Here is a 27,612-nt window from a genome sequence, read left to right as displayed (position 1 = left end):
GTGCTTAGTTTCCTCCCATGTGCCTTTAGATTTGCATTCCATTCTCCTATCCTTTGCTGAAGTTCTAGCTCAGAGTCTGCCTGTACTGCCACATCATCTGCATACAGCAGCTTTGTTGATCCGTCCCCTCCAACCAGTTTACTAATGTGCTCCATCACCAGTATGAAGAGTAGTGGGCTCAGAGCTGAACCCTGATGTACATCCACTCCCACTGGGAACCCCTCCGTGAGGCTGAACACTGTTGGTACTTGAGTCATTGGGTCCTTGTACATAGCCTGCACTAATTCTACCATTTCTGGGACTTCAAAGCACCACAGTACTGCCCAGATAAGCTTTCCTGGGACCTTGTCATATGCTTTCTCCAAGTCTAGGAATGCCCAGTTGGACTCTCTCCTGATCCCTAGCTTCTTCTCAAGTATCTGTCTCAATGCAAACATCGTGTCAATTGTGCTGCATCCTGATCTGAATCCAAACTGCTCATCTCCCATCTTACATTCTACTACTCTGCATATCCGTTTATCAATCACCCTCTCCAGAACTTTGATGCAATATGATAGGAGTTTGATGCCTCTGCACTGCCCACAGTTGTGGATGTCCCATTTGTTTTTGTACACTGGCATGAGTATGCTTATTCTCCAGTCATCTGGGATACGCCTTTCTCTCCACACTGCTATTAGTACCCTCAGGAGCCATTCTTCCCCTATCTCACCCAGCATCTTTATCATATCTTCTGTGACCTCATCTGAGCCTGCTGCTTTTCCTGACTTCATTTTCCTTAGTGCTGTTCTTACTTCTTCTAGGGTAGGCTCCTCTTCTCTCCATGTAGGCTGTTTCTGGGGAAGTACAGCTTCTGTGGGGTTTTCTTAATTCAGAAGCTGCTGGAAATACTTCTTCCATCTTCCTTTGATGTCCTCTGGGCTGGTGAGCAGGTTGTTGCTGGCATCCCTTATGAAGGGTGTCTGACTATCTTCTTTATCTTTCTGTCTTTGCCTTGCAATCTGATATAGTTTCTTTGTGCCCCTTACTGAGTCACTTGCCAGAGGTTGGTACAGTGTCTCTGATGCCCTATTCTTTGCTACAGCAACTTCTTTCTTAGCTTCATTTTTAGCCAACCAGTAGGCCTTCCTAGCCTGGTCAGTCTTCTCTGTCTCCCACTTTTCCTGCACTCCCTTTTTTCTTTTGATGACTTCCTGGACTTCTGCATTCCACCATCAGCTTTCCTTATGTACCTTATTTCCATACCTGGCTCAGCCACATATCTTTTCTGTAGTTCTAACACATGCTGTTTTTAGGCGCTGTCATTCTTCTTCTTCAACTCCACCTATTTCCTCCTCGTCTTGGGGTGCTAGAGCCCTGAGTAATTCTTTGAACTGTTGTACATTCTCTCCAGTCAACTTCCAGGTCTTCAGCCTGGTCTCTGTTGGTCTTAGAGCCTTCTCTGACCACTGCTTACAGCTGATTGTGGCAACCAGTGGTTTATGCTCTGGGCCGACTGTTTCACTGGGGATGACTTTGCAATCATGGATTCTGCCCCAGTGCCTTTTCCTTACTAGGAGGAAGTCTACCTGAGTTGCATGTTGACTACTCTTGTATGTGATCTTGTGACTGTCTCTGTTTCTGAACCATCTAGCCATTTGCCAGACAGAAGTCTACAATGGTTTCTTCTTCGCTATTCCTGTTGCCCCACCCATGTGGACCCAGGCAGTCCTCATATCCTGTTCTGTATGTCCCAATATGTGCATGTAAGTCACCCATTATCAACACCAATTCATGTTGTCCTGCTTTATCTAGTAGGTCCTGCAACTGCTGTCTGAATGCAATTTTTCCTCACTATCACAACCCTGCTGTGGGGCATAGGCTGAGATTATGAATACTGCCCTATCATTACACTGCAGTCTGACTGCCATGAGTCTGTCATTAATTCTGATGATATCTCTTACTGCCTTCTGCAGCCTCTCTCTCACCACAATTCCTGCACCATTTCTAGCCAGGCCTCCACCTGAGTAGCAGACTCTGGATCCCAAGCCAAGTGGCTTTGCAGCACTGAATTTCCATCTTGTCTCCTGGATACATGGGATGTCCAACTTCTTCCATATCATCTTCAAAGCTGTGTTCTGTTAGTGAACTTACATTAAGTGTAGCAATCCTCAGTTCATGTTTGGCATGTTGGTTGGTTTTATGTATAGCTTTCACTCAACAGAGCTGTCCCAGGTAACCTAGGCTGGGCAACTAGACACCAGCCAGCCAGTAGCTAAAGTACGTCACACAAAAACATTTCTTTTACAGGGCAGGCAAGTCTATCTGCACCACCATACTTTGGTAACTTTACATATACTAATGAACAGCTCACAGAATAGTTGTCAAAAGATCAGTTCTTTACCCCGCTGTCAACTGATCTCGGTAAAGCAACCTCAGAGACTTACAGTAGCAATATAAGGGAAACGGAGGGAGAGTCCTCCATTCCCCTTCACTTGTACTACAGTCTTCCAATAAATGTGTCCAATCTGCAGTTGGTACAGAGGATTAAAGCTCTGAGCTGTTGACAAGTTAATTTCTGTACTCAACACACATATCGTTCGAATCCTTTCACCTCCATGTGCCTACTACATGACTCTGAGTTAGTCACTTAGTCAGAGTGCTTCACATTCACCCATGAAAAGGATCACTTTGTCCAGTGGACTTAACCTGTTTAACAAATAAGTGAGAAAAAAATGTACCATTTGTGTAGACTGCATTCCAACAAAGTGGTGAACTCCATATTTCTTTAAACACTTCTCTCTGTGGCTTCAGTCTGTATCTAGAACAGCATTATGATCTGTTTTCTGACAGCCATCATATACAGGGTAGCACTCCCTGAACAGTTTGGGTGCTATTTTTCATACTGTGTGTTATATGAGCCGACACTAAATCCCTGCCAGGAGTGCACTAATATACATTTTTTCTAGCATCCTTGATGTATTAATGTCTTAAGAATTATATGCTGACATATCCCATGCACTACCCCTATCCTGTGCCTGTAATGTCTACTCTACGGCTCAGTCTTTAAATGTGCATATATTTTAACAAAACATTGGTTTGAAAACTATGTTGCTATAGTGTCATTTATATATGATGCATCTATTTATATCCCATTATGTTTTTACATCTTGCCAAATAAACAGTGGAAGTACCAAAGAGTAAATGACTACTCTAATATTGCCATCATCAATATAAATGTTATTCTCAGCCAGTTTGTGAATTCTAAACAAATTTTATTAGTTTTACAAAATGATAATATACAAAAGTCTGTAATAAATTGCAATTTATTAAACCTGCAATATTACACATTCAGATCTCTAACTTGGAAAACAGAATGAAGAATCTGAGATAGACATTGTCCAAATTCTTCTATAACCATCTGTTCTGCTGTTGCATCTGAATAATCTTCCTTTTCTGTCTCTTCAGCTTGTGCTATTAAACAAGCAGTGGTTGCTTGTACTACTTCCATGGTTATGCACATAAATGATAATCTAAAAAGAACATTTTGTAAATTAGAAAAATTACAAAACACCTTTCCTATGAAAAATATATACTGTAGTATAAAATATGAAAGGTGTTAACGAGCAATGGTACACAAACAAGGTTATCTACATTAATTAAATATAATGAAAGACAACCCAAATAGCAAACAATTCTGCATAGCTCAGTTTAAATGTTACTAAATCTATTTTTTACATTATTCCCAATTATTTCTGGATTTGTACCTGACTGGTTGATTGTTTGTTAAATTAAAAATATGCATGCCATGCCTTGTTCCTTTACAACCCTTTAAAAACATGATATATATTTTTTTAGTTATTATATAGTATTCTTTGTATGGAAAGCTATTAAAAAATAGAAATTTTCACAAATGTACAAGTCTGTTTTAAATATTTCTTTCCAGCTTTGCTGCCTGCCAGCCACCTCCACAATGGCCACTATTGGCTGTCTTCCCTCACTGTAAAGCAGACAGCAAAACACTCAAGCTCCTGTTGTAAAACCTGTACCCGTTGGAAAATAAACACCATTTTAATTGATCACAAATAACAAACTTTAGCCATCAAAAACTTGAGGCAGGATGCAGAGAGTTTGACTCTCAGCATAATGTGAAAAAGGTGGCATTCCAGTATAATAATCACAACAGACTAAATAATTCAGTACCTTATTCCAGGTGTGACAGCAGCCAAAATCTTAACTTGCAAAGCAGTTACATCATGTCCTCATTTCTATATCTTAATATTAGTCAATCACCTCAGTGCTGCAGTCATAAGCACTATCACAACCCAATGTTGTAACAGGGCCAAAAAAGCAAATAAGGGAACAAACAAGAATATGAGAGAAAAAAAGTACATGAACTGCCTTCAAGAACACATTTACTGTCATGGGGGTGAGTACCTCAAACAGCTGTATTATACAATTTCCTTCTTTCCTGTTTTCTTGGCATTCTTAACATAGGGATAGAATACCAAGCTATGAATCTGAAATGGACAAGGAAGGCCAGAGCCTGGTGTCTTCTAATATTCATGAGCTTTCCTTTTTAAACATGTTAAGTTAAAAGGAATACACCCAATACAGAAGATACATGATACAAATCTTTATATCCTGAACGTTTTACAAGACTTCGTAAATCAGTTTGCCTTAAACATCTTGATAAAGAATGGTGGCAATTTTACCTCAGGCAGATAACAATCTCCATACATAGCAGAAAGAACTGTGTAATGTAATAAGAAAAGTGAGTTATGTACTCCACAAAACATTAGATTTAGTTAATTCCTTTGTGGACACAGGAACTGGTCCACTGTTTAGTGAACACACCTTTAATTCCATTGCAACAACAACCTCTTGCTAGGCTGAACTCATTCCCTGTCCCACTATGCCCTACTCTGTTGTGAATCACAAGATCAAGTGAATAAAGCGTATGGATGCTGCACCTTGGGAAAGCAAGTCCTGAAAGTTCTAGAACACAAGCTAGACTGCTCTCATCTCCAAGACACTGATGTGGAATTTGGCCTGCTTTGTAGTCCATGTTCCTTAGATTGTACTGTTTAGATAATGCACCCCTACCCCAGTGAGGATGCATTTGTATTTTTTTCTTTAAACACCTTTATTAAATTATCACTTTTGTTATCTGCACATATACATTTATATAAAAGTAATCAAACTATATTAACAAGTTAAAAATTAACAAACATTATGCTTCACATGTATTGGTATATATCATATAACCTAAGCAACATTACATAAATTATTCAATTCCTACCCCCCCTTTTTAAACAAGAAACATCTTTATTAAACTATTACTTACGACATAAGCAATCATACATTTATATAAATAAAAACAAACCACACCGACACAATCCTAGTTTCAATAATTTTATATCACAAACCATAGTGATACACTCACAGTTGTAAATGTTATACATCACTTATAATCTACCCAATCTTTTTTCAGTCAAACATTACATAGCTCACTTAAGTCCAGCCTTCTTTTAAACCTCATTCCTCCCCTGTATGTACTGTTCCCATAATTCCCATTTTTTCCTATGTAGTTTGCTCCTACTTTTTCTAAAGATCTCAATTCCAGTTATTTTTTTCTCTGTTACTATATTCACTACTTCTAATATAGTAGCCGTATTAATCTTGGCAGTGGGTGCAGGCTAAATAAATGGAGTCCCTGAACTGACATGTTCTGATTTTTTTTCCACCAGAGCAGGTGTTTCAGATAGACTATGGAAAACTTTATGGTTTGTGTCATTGGTTGTGTTAGTTGACTGCACAAAGTTCTGAGAGTCCACTGCAAAACTTTCATATTTAGTCCAGTGTATTGCACTGTGTGAAGCTGGCATAAGACCTTACACCTTGAGGACTGCAGCTGCATTAGGTGCTGGATTGTGTGATAGATCTAGTGCTGAATTTAAAGTTATAGCAATTCATCCTGGAGGTAAGTTGGCTTGCTGTATTCAACTGGCAGCCAATGAATGTCAGAGACTGAGAAGATGACCATGACCCCCCTCCCCCCTAGGATAGGCATAGCTGGAGAAAATATTGCCTAACCATGATAAGTCTTTCCATAACAAGCGCCATGATGATCTAGCCATCTATGAAGGGAAATATTTTTACATGCACTAGTAAGTGCATGTGAGCTGTAGCTTGAACTATGCACTTGGTGAACAATTGCTGGTCTGTGGTGAGCCTGATGGGCATGACTCTAAATTGGTAGGAAATAGCTCCCACCTGAAGGTGTAGAAACCACTTGGATTTGTTTTTTGCTATTTTTATATGTAGGTAGCTATCCTGGAAATCCAAACAGCATATCCAGTCACCTGCCTGCAAGCACAGCAACGTAGATTTCATTGTAACCATCTAGAGAGACTCAATCTTCACATACTGATTCAGACAAGTGAGGTCTAGTATTGGTCTGAAGTCTTGCATTGCTTTGGGCTCCAAGAACAGTAGTGTAGCTAGGGAAGGACAAGAGGGGCAACTGATCTGGGCGCAAAGTGTTGGAGGGGGGGGGTGTGGTTAGCTGATCCTAAAATCTAATACAATACTGGCTTTTACAGTCAAACCTGAGTACTATAGCACTCCATGTGTGGTTTAAACTGTAGCATCTGCTCGATACATTGTAGCAAACAGTTTGCTACAGTTTAAAAGTTAGAAAAAAATCTGTAGTGCTCTTTGCAGGCAGGGTATAAAATGTAGCAACTGCTTGCTACAGCTTCTAAGAAGAAATTCTTACTATTTATTAATAAAAGGGAAGAGGGTTGGGGGCAGGCACAGAAATGGGACTTGAATGGGTGGATCGGAGGGAGGTGTGTATGTGTTGTGCATCTGACCACCTGGTTGATGTGGCAGTAGAAGGAACTTCCTTTTTTGCTCTTCAATGGAAGTGCTTGGGGGGGCATGGTAATAATACAGATACAGTAAAATGCCTTTTTTTCAGTTGTAGCTCTTCACCCAAAGAGCTGAAGGGGTGGGTTGCTGCTTCATGTTACATGGTACATGGCACTGGCTGAGCCAGCTAAACTTCTGTTGAAGAAGAATCAAGAGTAAAATTCAGACCTTCTCTGGTCTGGTCTGGTGTAACCTCCTGGATGCCTCTTTTCATCTTATGTTGAGCTGGCCTCCTCTGATAGTAAGTCACTATGGATAGACAGGAGGGTGGTTGTTCCACGAAATTTATAACTTTAAAAATGGTATGTAGTAGCTTCTGGATATAATGTACCTGATCCATTTGTGCTATATGATAGCCAGCCATGCGGAAGGAAGCATGGAAAGATGTCCCCCAACTGCCTGCAGAGTGGGATATTCAGGCAACCATTCATGGTTCATACTGGCAAAGATCTTGAGAAGGTCCTCTGTACCTCTCATGTGTAGACCACATCTGTCTCTTGGACAGTGGATTCAGCTGATGTACTACTGCTTGTACTGGGACTTCCAAAACAAAATATTTTTGGCACCCTTCTGGTTTCAATAAAAGGATCTCTGAGAGGCAGAAAATCTAACTCCAGCAGCACCCATCATTGTGCCCTCTTGCTCACAATGCAGTAACTTTGTCCTTGAAGTAATCTCTCTATATGGGCAGAAGATCAAAGGAACATTTGCAAAAGCTTTCCTTAAAGCATTACACAAAATCTGTGAGATATAAACAAACCTAACAACATACTGCGATGCCTGAAGCAGACAATATTACTGCCCCATCCACTACATTATGTAACAGTTGTATGATGAAATAGAATTAATGGTTGATACTTTTGTCTCCAGCTGGTTTTGCAGGTCACAGGCAACTGCTTCAGAGTTTCTGAAGTCTTGAAAGTTAGGTCCCTCTGAAACCTTATCATCTGTGCCAAATAATTAATTGCTTAGATGGAAAATGTACTGGATGCAAAACATGTTTTCCAAGTCAGTCTGGCATCCAGGAATCTTTATTAAGAGGCTGAATAGCCTCAGAATCTCCAAGAACCTCATGTTCTGGGGCTGGTGAAATTAATAACAAAATCAACAAAATCCGAAAACTAGAAGGTGAACAGTTAAATATAAACTTTATTAACACCAGTACCTCCAAAAACTAAGCACTTTCACCATACAATGGCTTCCTCAGAGTTAAAGGAGGAATACATAAACAAAAAAATTTATATATACTGACGTCACTAATTCAAACTGACAATACATTAATTAATTTGAATTCTTAAAGCCACACTGTTAAATACACTCATGTGTACATTAAAACACCACATTTAAACATAAATTCTACCTAAACTAATATGATAAATCCAATAAATACATATAATTGATGTTACACATTAAATAAACAAGTAAATATACACCATATTCACCTATGTTGTTTGATGTTAAAAAAGTACAGTTGTGTACACTTACCATAAATGTAGATGTTCGGGTGTATTCACTGTTGCAGTCATTACATTTGGGTAATCCTGCTGGCAGGTTGCCCACAGTCGGTCTGAATGCCAAAGTCCTGGGTCCTGCATCAGCTGCTGTCGCCCCTTCCCTGACATCAGGTCGTCAGGGGTATAAAAGATGCAGCTGACACCATTTTCTTTAGTTTTTCTTGCCCCAGATGTCAGGTGCCCTCTAAAAGGGTAGCCAAAATTTATATACATATAAATAAATGCACCAATATAAACTTTACCTTCATCTACAAGCAAATATACTACATAGGTTGTATAAATCAGAGAAGGAAAGATAGGTTCCATGAAAAGAAAAGGGGGATTGCGGGTGGGTAACCTGGACTGCAGCAGTGAATACACTCAAACATCTACATTTATGGTAAGTGTACACAACTGTACTATGTTCTTTGTGTTTCACTGTTGCAGTCATTACATTTGGGTAGAGTCCCAAAGCTATGGATGGGAGGCTGGAGCTAAACAGCATTAGGAGCAGCTATGAGGCCCTGCAGAACTGCAGTGGCAAAGCCCGCCCTGGATTTAGAGTGGCAGATGATAGTGCTTTGTAAAGGTGTGCACTGAACTCCAAGTAGCAGCCTCTAAAATGTCCTTGGTTGGTACTCCCCTGAGAAAGGCTGCTGAAGTGGCTGCAGTTCTGGTTGAATGTGGCCTAATGCCCTTAGGCTCTGGCTTGCCATGGTGTAAGTAACAGAAATGAATGCAGTGGCCTATCCACTTTGAAATAGCCTGCTTTGAGATAGCCTTTCCTTGTGATCCTGCAGCATATGCCACTAGGAATTGTTCTGTCTTTCTGAAAACTTTGGTTCTGTCCAAGTAGAATCTAAGCTATCTGTGTACATCCAAAGAATGCAGAATTCTCTCCCCCTTGTTCTGTGGATTCGGATAAAAAGTTGGTAGATGAATAGTTTGGTTAAGAGCCACACTGGACACCACTTTAGGCATAAATGTTGGGTTTGTCCTCAGAGAGACCCTGTCTGCATAAAAAATGATAAAAGGTTCCACAGCCATGAATGCCTGAAGCTCTGAAACTCATCTTGCAGAAGTTATTGCTAGGAGCAGAGCTGTTTTCCAGGATAAAAACTTTATATCAGCAATAGCAGCTGGCTCAAAAGGAGGCAGGGTGAGTTTTTCCAAAACATAGTTGAGGTCCCATGCAGGCAATGGTGATCTCCTTGGAGGCCTTAAATTTTTGGCTCCTCTGAGGTACTGTTTTAGTAAGGGATGAGAAAAGATTGGTGGCTCTGTATTGTAATGAGCCGAAATGGCAGAGGCATGAATTTTGATAGATGAAAAAGATAGACATTTGTCCAACATCTCAGTTAAGTACTGCAAAATCTGAGGAATATTTGGCACAGCTGTATCAGTTCCTTGTGCCTGGTTCCAAGCACAGAATCTCTTCCATTTTCCAGCATAAGATTTTCTAGTACTAGGCCTTCTGGCCTCCAAAATGCCATCCATCACAGCTTTACTGAGAGGTGTGTCTTGTATGACTACATTATCCGCCATGCTGCCAGGTTTAAAGTCCTGAGTTGGCTGTGCAGGATCTGATTGTTTTGCTGGGACAGTAGATGAGGTATCTGAGGTAAGGTCCACGCTGGGCATTACGACAAGCTCCTTAGCAATGGATACCAGTACTAGCAGGGCCAGTCTGGGGCAATCAGTATCATCCTTGGCTTCTCCTGTCTGACCTTTAGGAGTACCTTGGGGGGGAGAGGCAAAGGGGGAAATGCATATACTGATAGGTTTTTCCAGCTGAAAGATAGGGCGTCCACTTTCCATGCTTGTCTGTGATAAATCCTTGTGCAGAATCTTTTTAGTTGGTAGTTGTGAGGGGAGGCAAATAGATCTATGTCCGGGCATCCCCATTTCCTTGTTATCATGCTGAAGACTTGTGGATCTAGGTGCCACTCGTGGGGATCCATGAGGTTTCTGCTTAGTTCGTCTGCCAGAGTATTTTTCCTTCCTGGCAGGAATTGTGCCTGCAGCTGTACTTGGTAAGTCAATGCTGTGTCCCACAAAGTCATGGCTAGTCTGCAAAGGGGGTAAGAATATGTGCCCCCCTGCTTGTTTATGTACCACATGACCGTGGTGTTGTCTGTCTTTATCAGTAGTTGTCCTGGATGAAGTAGGTTCTTGAAGGCTGTCAGGACATTTTGAAATGCTAGCATCTCTTTTTGATTGATATGTAGATGCATTTGGTTTGGTGTCCATGTGCCCTGAATACATCTTCCTGCCATGTGGGCCCCCCAGGCATAATCTGATGCATCTGTTGTTAGTGCTTGCCTGGCTGGGGGTAATGTGAATGGCTGTCCCTTGTTTTGGTGACAAGCCTTTGCCCACCATCGAAACTCCTGTTGCAGGCAAGGAATGAGAGTAATCATAGTTTCTAGGCTGTGGCAATGTTGAGTCCAAACACATTTTAGGTACCATTGAAGTTTCCTCATATGCAGTCTTGCATATGGAATTAGCAGGATGCAGGATACCATGAAGCCCAAAGCCTGCAGAATTTTTCTTGCAGATAACTGGGCCTTTGTTGCCAACATTTTGAAATAGGTAGGGCATCCCACTGACTGCAGAACTTGCCCACTACTACACTACCCCAAAAATTATAAATTCCAACCACTTGCTTCTAAAAAAACCACTCCAATCAACACCAAAATCCAAATATGAACTAAAACTACTATTAAAACTACTAAAACTACTAAACAGCATTAGGAGCAGCTATGAGGCCCTGCAGAACTGCAGTGGCAAAGCCCGCCCTGGATTTAGAGTGGCAGATGATAGTGCTTTGTAAAGGTGTGCACTAAACTCCCAAGTAGCAGCCTCTAAAATGTCCTTGGTTGGTACTCCCCTGAGAAAGGCTGCTGAAGTGGCTGCAGTTCTGGTTGAATGTGGCCTAATGCCCTTAGGCTCTGGCTTGCCATGGTGTAAGTAACAGAAATGAATGCAGTGGCCTATCCACTTTGAAATAGCCTGCTTTGAGATAGCCTTTCCTTGTGATCCTGCAGCATATGCCACTAGGAATTGTTCTGTCTTTCTGAAAACTTTGGTTCTGTCCAAGTAGAATCTAAGCTATCTGTGTACGTCCAAAGAATGCAGAATTCTCTCCCCCTTGTTCTGTGGATTCGGATAAAAAGTTGGTAGATGAATAGTTTGGTTAAGAGCCACACTGGACACCACCTTAGGCATAAATGTTGGGTTTGTCCTCAGAGAGACCCTGTCTGCATAAAAAATGATAAAAGGTTCCACAGCCATGAATGCCTGAAGCTCTGAAACTCATCTTGCAGAAGTTATTGCTAGGAGCAGAGCTGTTTTCCAGGATAAAAACTTTATATCAGCAGTAGCAGCTGGCTCAAAAGGAGGCAGGGTGAGTTTTTCCAAAACATAGTTGAGGTCCCATGCAGGCAATGGTGATCTCCTTGGAGGCCTTAAATTTTTGGCTCCTCTGAGGTACTGTTTTAGTAAGGGATGAGAAAAGATTGGTGGCTCTGTATTGTAATGAGCTGAAATGGCAGAGGCATGAATTTTGATAGATGAATAAGATAGACATTTGTCCAACATCTCAGTTAAGTACTGCAATATCTGAGGAATATTTGGCACAGCTGTATCAGTTCCTTGTGCCTGGTTCCAAGCACAGAATCTCTTCCATTTTCCAGCATAAGATTTTCTAGTACTAGGCCTTCTGGACTCCAAAATGCCATCCATCACAGCTTTACTGAGAGGTGTGTCTTGTATGACTACATTATCCGCCATGCTGCCAGGTTTAAAGTCCTGAGTTGGCTGTGCAGGATCTGATTGTTTTGCTGGGACAGTAGATGAGGTATCTGAGGTAAGGTCCACGCTGGGCATTACGACAAGCTCCTTAGCAATGGATACCAGTACTAGCGGGGCCAGTCTGGGGCAATCAGTATCATCCTTGGCTTCTCCTGTCTGACCTTTAGGAGTACCTTGGGGGGGAGAGGCAAAGGGGGAAATGCATATACTGATAGGTTTTTCCAGCTGAAAGATAGGGCGTCCACTTTCCATGCTTGTCTGTGATAAATCCTTGTGCAGAATCTTTTTAGTTGGTAGTTGTGAGGGGAGGCAAATAGATCTATGTCCGGGCATCCCCATTTCCTTGTTATCATGCTGAAGACTTGTGGATCTAGGTGCCACTCGTGGGGATCCATGAGGTTTCTGCTTAGTTCGTCTGCCAGAGTATTTTTCCTTCCTGGCAGGAATTGTGCCTGAAGCTGTACTTGGTAAGTCAATGCTGTGTCCCACAAAGTCATGGCTAGTCTGCAAAGGGGGTAAGAATGTGTGCCCCCCTGCTTGTTTATGTACCACATGACCATGGTGTTGTCTGTCTTTATCAGTAGTTGTCCTGGATGAAGTAGGTTCTTGAAGGCTGTCAGGACATTTTGAAATGCTAGCATCTCTTTTTGATTGATATGTAGATGCATTTGGTTTGGGGTCCATGTGCTCTGAATACATCTTCCTGCCATGTGGGCCCCCCAGGCATAATCTGATGCATCTGTTGTTAGTGCTTGCCTGGCTGGGGGTAATGTGAATGGCTGTCCCTTGTTTTGGTGACAAGCCTTTGCCCACCATCGAAACTCCTGTTGCAGGCAAGGAATGAGAGTAATCATAGTTTCTAGGCTGTGGCAATGTTGAGTCCAAACACATTTTAGGTACCATTGAAGTTTCCTCATATGCAGTCTTGCATATGGAATTAGTAGGATGCAGGATACCATGAAGCCCAAAGCCTGCAGAATTTTTCTTGCAGATAACTGGGCCTTTGTTGCCAACATTTTGAAATAGGTAGGGCGTCCCACTGACTGCGGAACTTGCCCACTACTACACTACCCCAAAAATTATAAATTCCAACCACTTGCTTCTAAAAAAACCACTCCAATCAACACCAAAATCCAAATATGAACTAAAACTACTATTCAAAGTTATTAGACTACTAGCGTATCTAAGAAAAAACATAACCAAAGATGGGGACATCCATCATAATCCAGGCCCAACCTTAACTCAAAATCCTACCAGCCAACTCCCTCCTAATATGCCACTTAAACATTAGAAGCCTAAACAATAAGATACATAGCCTGCATGCTGTACTAGCCACATACCTCCCCAACATAATGTGTCTATCTGAAACATGGCTCCGGCCATCAACCAAAGACAATGAGATCCTGCCTCCTGGTTACAATATACTTAGGGAAGATAGAGTAAAGAAAAGAGGAGGTGGAATAGCCGTCTTATATAATAGCACACTTAACATCATAACTAACCCTATACAACCACCCCAGGTCTCTAACGCTGAAATGCTAGCTCTAAAAATTCTACTAAATAATCATAAGGGCATTAACCTAATTGTCACCTATATTCCCCTGGGAACAATGTAGAAACACTAGAGGTCATTCTACATTGGATAGCCAACAACTACCCTCAAGAAACCATTGTCCTGGGCGATGTTAATATTGACTGGAACCAATGCACAGCACAGTCCAACCCCATCCCTGTTAACCTACATGGATTCTCTCAGATAATATCATCTACCACACGTACAGGTAACAATAACCAAAAGAGAGTATACTAGACTGGATACTCACCAACAGTCATCCCCAGAACTATATGTCTGAACTCTCCCTAATGATCTTAGGGATCACCTGCTCACATACATCATGAAAGACAAAATTAATTGTACAAGCTTACCTATTTATAGGTCTATCAGATCCAAGAAAAACTTTGACCCAACTAAATTTCAACTTGAACTCAAATCATGTAACTGGACAAAACTAAAGTTCCTTCCCTTGATGAGGCAGTGTCATCATTTAACAATTCATTCCTTACTATACTTGACTCGCATGCCCCTAAACGCTCAATAAGAATTAAAACTCAACTAGCACCCTGGCTAACAACAGACACCAAAACCAAAATAACAACTAGAGACAAAGCGTGGGATAAATGGCACTACCAAACTACCCTAGATCGTATCAAATTCCAGCAACTTAGAAATGAGACTAAAAAAGCCATCATACTAGATAAGAAAAATTACTTCTACAATCTGCAACATAAACACCAGAATAACCCTCAAAAGTACTGGGCAGGCATAAATAAACTTCTCCAACCAGGCAAATCCACTACTTCAACCCCAGCAACATTATCTGACAAGAGCCAAGAAGATATAGCCAATTCATTCAATACTTTCTTCACAGAAACCATCCAGTCATTAGCTAACCAACTTTCTCCTCCTCACACTTCTATAAACACTATACCCGACTCACCACTCTCTTTTAACTTCCAGCCAGTGTCCACATCCTTTATCAGATCCCTTTTGAAAAAACTGAAGCCAACCACCCTTTTAGCCGATCTTCTGTCGGCTGAATACCTGCAAATTGCTGCAGATGTCATAGCCTACCCTATCTCAATCCTAATTAACAGAACCATAACCGAGGCCTCAATCCCCTCAATTTGGAAAATATCCTATGTTATTCCACTCCACAAAGGAGGTTCATCCACAGAACTGTCCAACTATAGACCTATAGCCATACTATCACCACTTGCCAAAATTATGGAAAAGTGCATGCACAACCAACTAATGCTCTATCTAACCCAAAATAAACTACTCACAGACTCTCAACATGGATTCAGACCCCATCATAGTACAACCACTGCCCTCCTGTCTTTTACTGAAAACATTAATCTTAACCAGAAAAATAAAAAAATATCCTCCGCTCTCTTCCTGGACCTATCGAAAGCCTTCGATATGGTAAACCATCAGTTACTTCTATATACTTTAAAAACCCTGTATCTAGATACTCCAGCCCTTGACTGGTTTCAAGCTTACCTCTCTGGGAGACAACAAGCAGTAATGTGGCAAAACAAGCTCTCCTGCCTACTACCAAATACCATAGGAGTTCCTCAAGGTTCCATATTAGGACCTCTCCTCTTTTCAGTCTTCATAAACGACATCCAAACAGTCATCCCTGAAGCCACCTGCATTCAATATGCAGATGACTCTACTATAATATGTTCCAATGCTTCTCTTGCAAATCTACTAACTACCACCCAACATAGCTTCACCAAAGTCGAAAACTGGCTTGCCAACCATCTCCTGATCTTAAATCCAAACAAAATCAAGTTACTTCTCTTCTACCCAACCAATAGATCTCCGACTGAAAACTTCACTATAAAATCCAATAATGGGACCATCATCTCCCAGACACCTATACAAAGCTATTAGGAGTAAACATTGACAATAAACTCAGATTTGATATACATATCAACCAAGCCATTAAGTCAGTCAACAAGAAACTTGGGACCCTATATAGAATTAAAGCCTTCCTTACCCCGAATGCCAGGGCAGCCACAGCCCGTTCACACCTTCTCTCTACCCTACTATATGCCTCTCCTGTCCTCACTCACCTTAACAAATCTGATCTGGCCAAGCTCTCATCCTGCTATAATCACAATGCCAGGTTCGTTACAGGCCTACCCTACAGAACAGACCACTGTACTAACCTGAAAAAGCTTGGATGGATAGAATTCCCACACCTTCTTCACCAGTCCCAACTCATAGAGGCCTTCAAAATCCTTAAACAACCTGAGAATACCCCAGCACTAAAAAACTTAATGACTCCCTACTCCAATCTAAGCTGCCTTCGCTCAGCAAACAGACTCCTTGTCCAAACAACTAAATCTCTCAACCTAGGTGGTGACGCGCTATTTGCCAACACCACTGGTAAAATATGGAACTCTCTCCCAAATAACATCACGCTTGCAACTTCTCTAAGTCAATTCAAAAATAGTCTAAAACTCCACTTCAAGTCACACTGGCTATGTCCTTGCTCAAACCCAGACTAGCTCTGTGCCATTAACTAAAACATAAACAACTAGCTAAGATGATAAGTACTTTGTACACTGTGATAAAGAAATATGTATCCTGTCTAACTCTATGTCATTATACTGCCTACCGTCCTTGCTAATATGTTAATAATATTACATTTGTAGTAATCTCAGAAATAGTAATGGCAGTCTTGTACTTGTATGTAAATAGCCTATGTTTTTGTTAAGTTCTTTCAGCTCATTTACTGTACCTAATTATCAATGTAACTCTGTTGGAGCTTTTCTCCCCGGGCCTCCGCTGAAAAAGGACATGTATCCAGTCGGACCATCCCGGTTAACAAATGTAAAATAAATAATAATAAATAATAGGTAGTCAGTTGCCTTTGTTTGTGTGGCATGAGATAAGCCATCTGGGCAGTTGTATTTAAGCTTGCACCCAGGAATATTATCTCTTGAGAGGGTACTAGTTTTGATTTCTTTTCGTTGACTGTGTACCCTAGGCATGTTAGAAGTCTTTTCACAAACGCCAGATGCTGTAAAAGAATGTCCTTGATCTCTGCTTGAATTAAACAGTCGTCCAAGTAAGGATATATTTGTATTCCTCTTTGTCTGCAGAATGCAATTACTGGTGCCAGGCACTTTGTAAAGACCCTGGGTGCAGTAGAATAGCCAAAGGGCAGTGCAGAGAATTGGTAATGCATTGAGCCAGCCTTGAATCTGAGGTATCTTCTGCATATTTGTCTGATTGGGACATGCAGGTATGCCTCTTTTAGGTCTAAAGTCACCAGCCAAGTGTTCTTGCCCAGCATGGGCAGAAGCTGCTGCAAAGTCAACATCTTGAATTTTGGTATATCCAGGAATGTGTTCAAAATAGATAGGTCCAGTATTGGCCTCCAGGCCTTGTCCTTTCTGGGTACTAAGAACAGTCTTGAGTAAAATCCTTGTCCCTGCTCTTGCTCTGGTACTAGTTGAATGGCCCCCATGTCCATGAGGGATGAGACTTGTCTTTGTGCCTCTGCCCACTGATTTATTGGCAGATCTGGCCAGCCGTTTGCCTTTGGCAGGGTATGGAAATGGAACTTGTAGCCTTGTGACACGATATTTACGACCCACTTGTCCTGGGTTATAATGTGCCAATTTTGAGAAAAAAGTGCCAATTTTCCCCCTAAGGGTGCTGCCAGGAGATAAGTGCTTAATGCAGGCAGGGGGAAGTCATTGGGACTGTTTCTTGAATGGTTGTGATTTGTCTTCTCCCACTTTGGAGGTAGAAGCTCCCATTGTTTTGAGCGGAATGAAACCTTGTGCCTGGGATCTGCCTCTAGGGTGTCTGGTTTTGCCCCTTTGAGGTCTCTCTGACACAGGGAAGGACCAATTCTTTGTTGGCCAGTGTCTACTAAACTTAGGTGGCTGTACTTGTAAAAAATCTTTGACCGTTTGCATAGATTTAGCTTTGTGCTCCATTTTCTTTAAAACCTCTTCTGCCTTAACACCAAACAAAGTATCATGCTGTAAAGGTGCATCTAATAATTTAACTTTAACATGATCAGGCAGATTTTTTTCCTTTAACCAAGCATGCCTCCTAATAACAGAACCTGTAACTGCGGCCCTGCAGGACGCCTCTAAAGAATCAAAACCACATTGCAAAGTATGCTTTCCAACTTGTTCAGCTGCATGCAATAAATCCTGCATTTCCTTGTTTTCTGCACATTCAGAATTAAACAACATTTTCTGTTTAAGCAATGCCATGATATGTTGCTGATATCTGAGCATATGAAACTGACAGTTTAAGGCCCTTATAGCCAAGGTAGCAGATGTGTAAACCTTTTTTTCCCATCTATCCAGTGCCCTAGAATCTCTGTCAGAGGGGGTAGGGGTTTTTGCAGCGGAAGCCTTAACTCCTTTGGGACCCTGAGAAATAGTTTCTGGGTCTGCAGCAGGGTTTTTAAAAAGGAAATTATGAGAGTCAGGAACCCTGTAATATCTGTCTGGCTTAACAGGAGCTGGAGGTAAGGAGTCAGGTGTAAGACTAGACTCTGAAAACACATCATCTACAATGTCTAACACATGTGGGATAGTTAGTGGCTTGTGTTGAGGTAGTAAAAGGAAATCCCTAGGCCTCTTTTTAGATTCTGAAAAATCTTGGCTCTCCCAGAGGAAATGCTCCCTCATGGTATGTACGGTTTCCCCAAAAGAATAGTCCTCAGGAGGAGAAGCTGAAGGTATAGATTCTTCAGCATCAGAATCCACATAGGGGGGAAGAGAATATTCCTGATCAGAAGAGGAATCAGAAGAAATGGAAACCTGATCTGAAGATTCATAGTCAGTCTCTTGCCCAGGCCTCTTATCAGGAGGGGTATGGGAACCCCTGATCAAGATAATCAAGTCTTGGCGGCCATTTTGAGCATCTGTTTTTTGGGCATAGAGGCCTGAGTACGTGGCTCTTGAGTTTGTTTCTTTGCTTTGGAAGGTGCTTTAGTCTTTGCCTTTGAAGCTGAAGTTGGTTTGTTGTAAAGATGTTTAGGTCTGAATACACCCTCAGAAGCCGGTGGCTGCTCAGCAGCTCCGGACCCATCTGAAGGGATAATATCTGAGGCTCCAATACCTTGAGCTTCCAGCGGCATGGCCGACTCCACGTGGGAGTCGGTAGCAGCCTGCGACCCTAAAGTAGTGGGTGTCAGGGGCTGCGAAAGCGCCTCACTCAGGACCAGCGACTGGCTTAGGAGAAGCTTTGTTGTCGGTTTTGGGCATCAGTTGTCTATCTCTATTTTCTTTGTGTATTTTGTGATCTCCGGTAGTCGGATGGCTATCCGATGACACTTCTGGATAATTAAAAAGTCATCCAAAATAGTTTAAAATAAAATCATGCCGACGCTTAATATTGCATTGGTTAAATCTAGCACAAAACCGACAACCAGAAACATTGTGATCAGGGCCTAGGCTAGGAATACAGTAAGAATGAAAATCCTTATGAGGTATTTGCTTCCCACAAGAAATACAATTATTAACTTTTTCTGACATCGGTCTGGAGCAAGAAAAAAGTTTCCCCAATGGGGTACTTTGCTTTATAGAAGACTTCGGATCTGAAACTTGCACATGAAAATCTCAGGAGTCGGCCGACCGGCACTTGCGAACTGCTTCTGCTTCGGGCACCATGCGGCAAGAAAGACTAAAGAAAATGGTGTCGGCCGCATCTTTTATACCCCTGACAACCTGATGTCAGGGAAGGTGCGACAGCAGCCGACGCAGGACCCAGGACTTTGGAATTCAGGCCGACTGAGGGCAACCTGCCAGCAGTAAATGTAATGACTACAACAGTGAAACACGAAGAACATCAATAAATATTGCACTAAATAAATAAATAAATAAAAATAAATATATAAAAAAATTATGTAAGAGGTACTACTCAATCCTTGTAAAATATTATTAAATAATAAACTTGGATGTCAAAACCTTATTATAAAAAACTTGAATATTCTTGTATTTAATATTTGTTATTTTTTAAGAATTTCAGATCAAATAGCTTCTTTCTTTCAAAAAGGGATATAATGATATTTTATCATTAAGGCCTGGAGCTTTAGTGGCATTAAGCCTGATTTGCCACTTAGCTTCCAGCACTTCTACCCTTAATTTTGTGTCACCCCCCCATCACATATCATCACCCTATCTATAACAAAAAATGTAATTTTTTTTAAATTGGGGCATAATGTACTATATATATGTGTATAGGGCATTTGATATCCTTGTTTCTTATAGAACTAACATGCTCAACCATTCTCTCCTTAAGTTTCCTGGGGGTCATCCCTACATAAAAGCCTGGGCAGGTGCTGCAGGTAGCCACATAAACTAACATACTGGTGTTACAACAACATCTACCCGGGCATGGGATTGACCTGTTAAAACCACTAACAACTACATAGGGCCCCTCGTTAATGTATCTACACATTCTACATATTTCACATTTGTACATTTTAGAGTGATTAAATTCTGCAGGTGATTGCTCAAAAATATTCTTAATATTTTTACCTCTGCTGAACACAAACTTGGGGGTTATACCTAATTTTTCTTTCATGTTAATATCAAAACTAGAATCCCAAATTATTTTAACTGTCTCTACTATAAATGGAGTTTGATAATTAAACTTCAAAATCATTGAATCCCCTTTGAAAGTCTTTGTCTCACCCTTATCCATCATTAAATTACCCTTCAAAATGGGTGGAAAATGGGTGTTCCTTTTCAAAAATATTTCTTTCCTTACTTTCAACAACAACTTTAAAGGATAACCTCTGGCTAAAAACATACCTATCACAGCATATATTTCTTTCTCAAATGTGTCATCCTCACTAACTAAACGAGAAATTCTGACCATCTGTCCATTTATAATACTTTTACGTTGTGAGTATGGATGAGCACTCTGCAATAATGAATTACTATAGGTTTTCTTTCTAAAAACATTATTTTGCAATCCTTCATGTGTTTTAACCAAATGTATATCTAAAAAATCAATTTCCTCTGCAATCCAAGTACTAGTAAATCTTAACAAGTTAGTGGTGAACTTTAAATTTAAAACAAATTCCTTAGCCTCACTTTTACTTCCCTTCCACAAGATAATTATATCATCTAAGAAGCGACTATACAGGAGAACATTATGTTGAAACTTTGACTCAAAAAACAAAGGATTCTTCCCAATGTAACAAAACAAGATTAGCAAAGCCTGGGGCACACTTTGCACCCATGGCCACTCCTGATAACTGATGGAATATTTCACTCTCAAAACTCAAATAGTTACTGTTCAGAATCAATTCCATTAGTGAAGCCAGGAGATTAATTTTTTCACCAACCAATTTCTTACTTTTAAATAGACTTTCCCTAAAATAGTCAATCCTTTCTATGTGTGGGATCACTGAAAACAAATTTATTACATCAACTGTAAGGAAAGAAACATCCATTAATTCAGTCATATTGCTCAACCTTTTTAAACAGTGCCAAGAATCCCTAAGAATATGATCCACCACACCCACTACTTGTTGTATACCCTTGTCCACAAAGGCTGCCAGAGGCTCTGTCTTAGAGCCCCTGGCAGCAACAATAGGTCTAAAAGGTGGGTCTCTCATATTCTTATGGACCTTGGGTATTCCAAACAAAACCAGCATTACCGGATGTTCAACTCTGAAGTAATCATATTCTTCTTCATTAATGGCCCCCTGAAATAGTGCATCCAGTAAAAATAAATCTATTGTGTGGTAGGCTATATTCTATTTGTTCACTGAGGCTCTCTGATAAGTTGTACAATCCCCCAAAATTTCATACATCTTAGCCACATAATCAAATTGGGACATAATGATAACCCCCCCACCTTTATCGGGCTTCATTATTCTCACCTCTTTGTTATTGGTTTAGTCGTACAACACTTTCCTTTCATTTCCCTTCAAATTATCATGCTCACAAGGTCAACTCACCCTATGCAAACCTTTTCTAATCTCATTAATACACAAGGTTTCAAAAATCATAACTTTTTTGTGAACTGGGGGTATAAATGTACATTTTATTTTTAGTACCTGAGAAACTCTATCATCTAAATTAATATTATTATTAGCTCCACCTCTTTCATTAAACTACAAAGTTAAACTAAGTTGTCTAGTGAATAATTTAAAACTGACAAAAAAATCAACAAAATCCAAATAAAAAACAGTGTCAAAACTAAAATCTTTTGACAATAAGTCATGATGTACCTCATTAATTAACAGTGCACTATAATTATAAATAGAAAATCCTTCCTTTTGGTGCAAAATATAAGCTTCAGAGGTATTTGTATCAGCCGCAATACAAGGTATAAAATCATCTGTATAAGATTCCCGTTCAAAATTACATTCAAAGTACAAACTATTACTCTCTTGTTGAACAGTTTCTACAACATTGGGACATTCAACCACATCTATTGTTAATGTCCTCTCCTGTTGTTTGTCCATGATTTTTTGTACTGTTGATAATTGTTCCATTGTGGTTGATACTGTCCCACATGAGGTGGATAGTGTTCGCCATTTCTTTTGTATATGAGCCACTGCGATCTCCTCAACTGGGGGGGTTCCCCGCAAAAAAACCCCGATTGTCATGTTGATTAAAAGAATTAACTCTCTTATCGTGGTTAATAACAACAGTCTCAGAAATATAACTCCCTGTCTAATTTCTATCCCTTGTATTGTTATAGTTAAAAGACCGGCCTTCCATTTGTGGATAAGCCTTATTATTTTTGTAATCGTCAGCATCTCTTTGTAATTTTCTTCTTTTGATCTTAACATTTTTATCAACAAAACTTTTCACATTCTGAAGTACTGAATGGTATTTTGTTACTTGTTGAGAAAACAATAAATCTTTTACTATTTTTTTCATTTGCTGGCAATATCTCTTTTTCTAAACTAATTTATTTTGGTTGTTTTTAATAATAATATCACACATTTCCAAACCTGTTTTATTAAACAAGTCCACAAGTTCTTTATATGCGGTCGATCCTCCATCTATGCCTATAGGTAACTTCCAAATCCTTAGGCCTTTCGGTACTTGTTTCAGGGTTAGCGACTGAGTGAGAAAAGTGTTGTCAATTTGTAATCCATGATATTTGACATAAATCCCCAAAATGGACTATTTGTCTTGCCAAAGTTGGCATATCACTTTGCCCACTGTTCCTCTCCTTGTTCAAGTCCGAGAAATCAAATTGTGGGAGTTGCAGCCAGTCGATATTACCTCATTGTGCTGGTGGTACATCCGCCTCTGAACCTCGTCCGTCTAGGTCTGGTACTGCATGAAGCATAAAAAGCTCCTCTTGCGAATCCATCAAATTGTCATATGGTGTTACTCCAGCCCCTCGGTCAGCTAAAACTGCAGTCAATCTCCGTACCGAGGAGGTGAGTTCTGCAATAACCGCCTCCATATCCGTTCCTTAACCAAAAATACTTATACACATACACAGAATTCAAAAATAGTGTTAAAAATGGATACAACCTCCCATTTCAGAATAAAAACAATAAAACTAATAAAACTAGTCCTGAAGGGATAAAAATTAATAACAAAATCAGCAAAATCTGAAAACTAGAAGGTGAACTGTTAAATATACACTTTATCAACACCAATACCTTCAAAAACTAAGCGATTTCACCATACAATGGCTACCTCAGAGTTAAAGGAGGAATACATAAAGAACAAATTTATATATACTGACGTCACTAATTCAAACTGACAGTAAATTAATTTGATTTCTTAAAGCCACACTGTTAAATATGCTCATGTGTACATTAAAACACCCCATCCACTGCATTATGTAACAGTTGTATGATGAAACAATTAATGGTTGATACTTTTGTCTCCAGCTGGTTTTGCAGGTCACAGGCAACTGCTTCAGAGTTTTTGTAGTCTTGAAAGTTAGGTCCCTCTGAAACCTTATCATCTGTGCCAAATAATTCATGCTTAGATGGAAAATGTACTGGATGCAAAACATGTTTTCCAAGTCAGTCTGGCATCCAGGAATCTTTATTGGGAGGCTTGATAGCCTCAGAATCTCCAAAAAGCTCAAGTTTGGGGGCTGGTGAAACTAAACTGGAATCAACAAGTGGCCCTTTGCTTCAATGTTTTCCATGTTTGGGGGTCTGCAACACTCTGCCTGGTTCCATGGAATGGGTGCCACTATGTCTTGCACATTCTATGCCTTGGTGTAAGCCATGTCTACAAGCTTGCCTGGGGCAACACCACACAGGCCACTAGGAGAAGGACCTACAAGTGTCTTGTAAGATCTTTTCCTGGAAATAGATCAACTGCTTATGATCCTCTGTGTCTTCATGACAGGATTGGTAGGAAGCTGCCCTTTATCAAGATCTGTGTCTGGGAAGGCATAGTCTGACAGCCAGTTTAGGTGCCTCCTCTTGCACTACCTTTTTCTAACAGGACTCCAAGAGGGACTTATTTGAGCTGTCCTGAGAAAAAGGTGCCCAAGACATCAATAATCAGTGCCTATAAGGTCCTCGCTGCTGAGTGGGCAAGACTGATGAATGACTCAAAAGCTATGCCTCAGTGGTGCCTTGGGGTGGAAGTGATGGTGCACCTACCTCTTCTTGCAAAAAGATAAGATCTGATTTTCTCTGTGCTGAGCCCTTCACTGTGGTATCCAGGGCAGAAGACTTTAGTACTAACCACAATAGTGCCAATGTCAAGAGATGGCCATGAACACCACCCACAGACATTGAAGACTCTGGTTCTGAGGTCAACTGGGAAGACTTCTTTGAGGGGTTTAACACTGACAATACCAACACTGACTTGACAACAGTCTGGAAGATGTTGGGATAGATCCACACCAGATGCTCAGTGCCAAGCTCCTCCAGCCCATCTGGGTGTTGCTGACAACAATAGGACTAAGGCCTTCATTGGCACCAAGGACATTGACATCAAAGAAAGATTCTCTTTGTCTGTTGAAAAAATCAGCAAGGGATCTCTCACCAGTTGTGAAACTCTAGAGACAAAAACTGGGTCTGGGATAAGAACAGTTATAAAGGTGGCTTGGGACTCCTACTCTTGCCACCCTAGAGACACAGGTGGCTGTGAGGACACCAACTGAAGTCGAGTCTTGACAAACACTGACATCATCTTGTCCCAATCCAGTTGTGTACGGTTCTACAAGAATCCAGAGGAATAGAAGGAAGCAGCTGACACTTGTAATGAAAAAGGAAGAGGGAAAGCTCCTGCACAACAGAAAATCTACTTTATCTTCTCCTTGGGGCATAATCCATAGTTCCCAATGACTCCTGCTGGAGTGAAGAAGCGGATGTGACAGAGTCACCAAGGTGGATGGTCCTGGTCAGGGTGAGAAATTAAGTACTAGTCTAGGTAGCTTTGCTGGAGACATATTCTCCAAAACAGATGTCTCTGGTTCCTCTAGTTTTTTCTTCTATCTTCTTTTTTCTGGATGGTCCTGTTTGTCGTTTTCAGAGACTCTTTTTCCTTATTCCCTCTTTCTTTGTCTTTATCAATGGAGTGATTTGATTTAAGAAAATCTTTATGGATCAGTTTGATTTGTCAGTCCAGAAGATTCTGGGAGCTAAAGTTTTTACACAACTGATTGACCAAGTCCAGATACCTTACCTAAAGGCATATAACACCCATCTGTGGCTCTTGGGGAGCGGTCTTGGGACCACACAGTCTGCACTTTTTACAGCTAGTGGCCTAGGCATCCTTATGCATAGAAATGGTTCATTATAAAATATTATCACCAAAAAGTCAATGAAACAGCTATTTAATACCCCCAAAACTTCTCAAAATGATTTAAAATAAAACCAGGAAAAGACAATGATTTTTTTTCACACAAGGGAGGAGGAGGGTACAAAAAGGAAATAAATGTGGTAAAATATTAGGAAAGCTATGTAGAATGTTTTAAAAGACGTATGAAAACAATATTAGCTGCTAAGTATGATATAATCAGTAGGGATAATGCACTAGGCTTTCCCAAATAGTTGAGAAAAATTTTTTAATGGGTCAAGCACTTCAAAGAGTCACTGAAGCTCTCAATGCAAGCAATGAGATCTGAAGATTAATAAAAGAGCAGGGCATTTAGGACAGGGAATGAGATCAATCTAGCAACAGTTTGTTGTTGCCATGAAATAAGCACTACCTTCACTGACCAGTCCATCAGTTTCAGTGTCTGGGCTGTACAAGCATAAATGTTGTCACCAAACACAGGCAGCTGTGTTGAGACCAGTACTAACTCCACTACCAGGCAGATAACACCTCCATTATACCATGACCCCCCATTAATATTCCAAAACGTGCACGCTGATCGGTCAGTGTGCATGTTGTAAATCGACTTATACTAATGGAAAAAGGTTCGGTCGCCCGGACTTTTTCCATTAGTATAAGTCTTTTTTAAAACACTGTCTCTCTATGTTAAAGGAGTTTAACATAGTGAGACAGGTTTAAAAAAAGCAATGGAGATCTTCGTTGCTTTTTTTAAAGCTATCTCACTATGTTAAACTCCTTTAACATAGCGAGACAGTGTGTAAAAAGCAACAGAGATCTTGCTTCCTCCATTGCTTTTTTTTTAAACCTGTCTCGCTATGTTAAATGGGTTTAACATAGCGAGACAGCTTTAAAATAAGCAACGGAGATCTCCGTTGCTTATTTTAAAGCTGTCTCGCTATGTTAAACCCATTTAACATAGCGAAACAGTTTATAAAAAGCAACGGAGATCTTGCTTTCTCCGTTGCTTTTTTCAAAACTGTCTCGCTATGTTAAATGGGTTTAACATAGCGAGACAGCTTTAAAATAAGCAATGGAGATTCTCAGTTGCTTTTTTTAAAGCTGTCTCGCTATGTTAAACCCATTTAACATAGCGAAACAGTAAAAAGCAATGGAGATCTTGCTTTCTCTGTTGCTTTTGCCCACAGTTCTGATGTACTGCATAGGCATACGCATGCGCAGTACATCAGAACTACCGCAGAATACCAGACAGCTGCGGAATGGCAGCAAGGAGGCATTAATACAATGCCATTATTTAAGAAAAGTAATTATTTTTTTTCTTAAATAATGTCATTGTATAATAGCAATAACCCACTTCTGGGTGTGGGTAATGCTGAATTTACCCACGGTTGGCTTTGTTTGGCCACTCGGGCTTCGCCCTCGTGACCAAACCACGTCAACCGTGGGTAAATCCAGCATTATCCACACCCAGGCATGGGTTATTGCTATAATCAACTCCAAACATCACAGGCACTACTTGCCATTCATCCCAAATTAGTTAGCATCTAGAACCATGAACTTGTACTTTCCAACTGTCTCTGTAGCTAGCTTGTTTGAAATGGGCATCCTGAGACAATGCAGCAATTGTTACATGTTTACTGACAAATACCTGCTATTTAAACACACTGATAGAGTGTGTAAGAAATGTAGTTATATAATGTTATTGGAGACAGAGGTTTAACACAATGCCCCAGCAGTACTGCATAACACCACACTAAACCAATCACATGCAGCTCAGTCCAAACACACAGATCTACATATGCTGAGCTATCTAAACACCAAAGGCCTCCTAAATGTAATCTAAAAAAAGTATCCTCAGCCATCTCACACACAACACAGCCAGCACCTACCATGAAACATACACCTAAGAGGCCAAATCATTGTCCACCCTCATAGTGCCTTTTTAGACAAAGTCAAACTTTTAAAGCTTCCACCATAACAAGAAAGAATCTGGATAAAATAGAGGTATTGCTGATCAATGCTACAAGTCTTAACAAAAAACTCTACTCCCTACAAGTACTCCTTACCCTGGAAAACACCAATACATGCATTGTCACGGAAA

The 27,612-nt window shown here is 40.5% G+C and overlaps 1 protein-coding gene across 1 annotated transcript in view; it reads right to left on the bottom strand.

Moving 5' to 3' along the window:
- Positions 1 to 3,312: 3,312 nt before the first annotated feature.
- The window catches only part of LOC122797764 (protein lin-54 homolog), an 881,007-nt gene continuing 856,707 nt past the window's right edge, over positions 3,313 to 27,612 (bottom strand). The window contains exon 8 of the mRNA XM_044066286.1: positions 3,313 to 3,509. Within this exon, the coding sequence (XP_043922221.1) occupies positions 3,320 to 3,509 (190 nt within the window). The 3' untranslated portion in view covers positions 3,313 to 3,319. The remainder of the gene's footprint in view (positions 3,510 to 27,612) is intronic.

Source organism: Protopterus annectens, chromosome 3.part1 (genome assembly GCF_019279795.1).
Source record: "Protopterus annectens isolate FY-2018-M chromosome 3.part1, PAN1.0, whole genome shotgun sequence".
Classification (NCBI taxonomy): domain Eukaryota; kingdom Metazoa; phylum Chordata; order Ceratodontiformes; family Protopteridae; genus Protopterus; species Protopterus annectens.
This window is presented reverse-complemented; position numbering and strand designations above follow the sequence as displayed.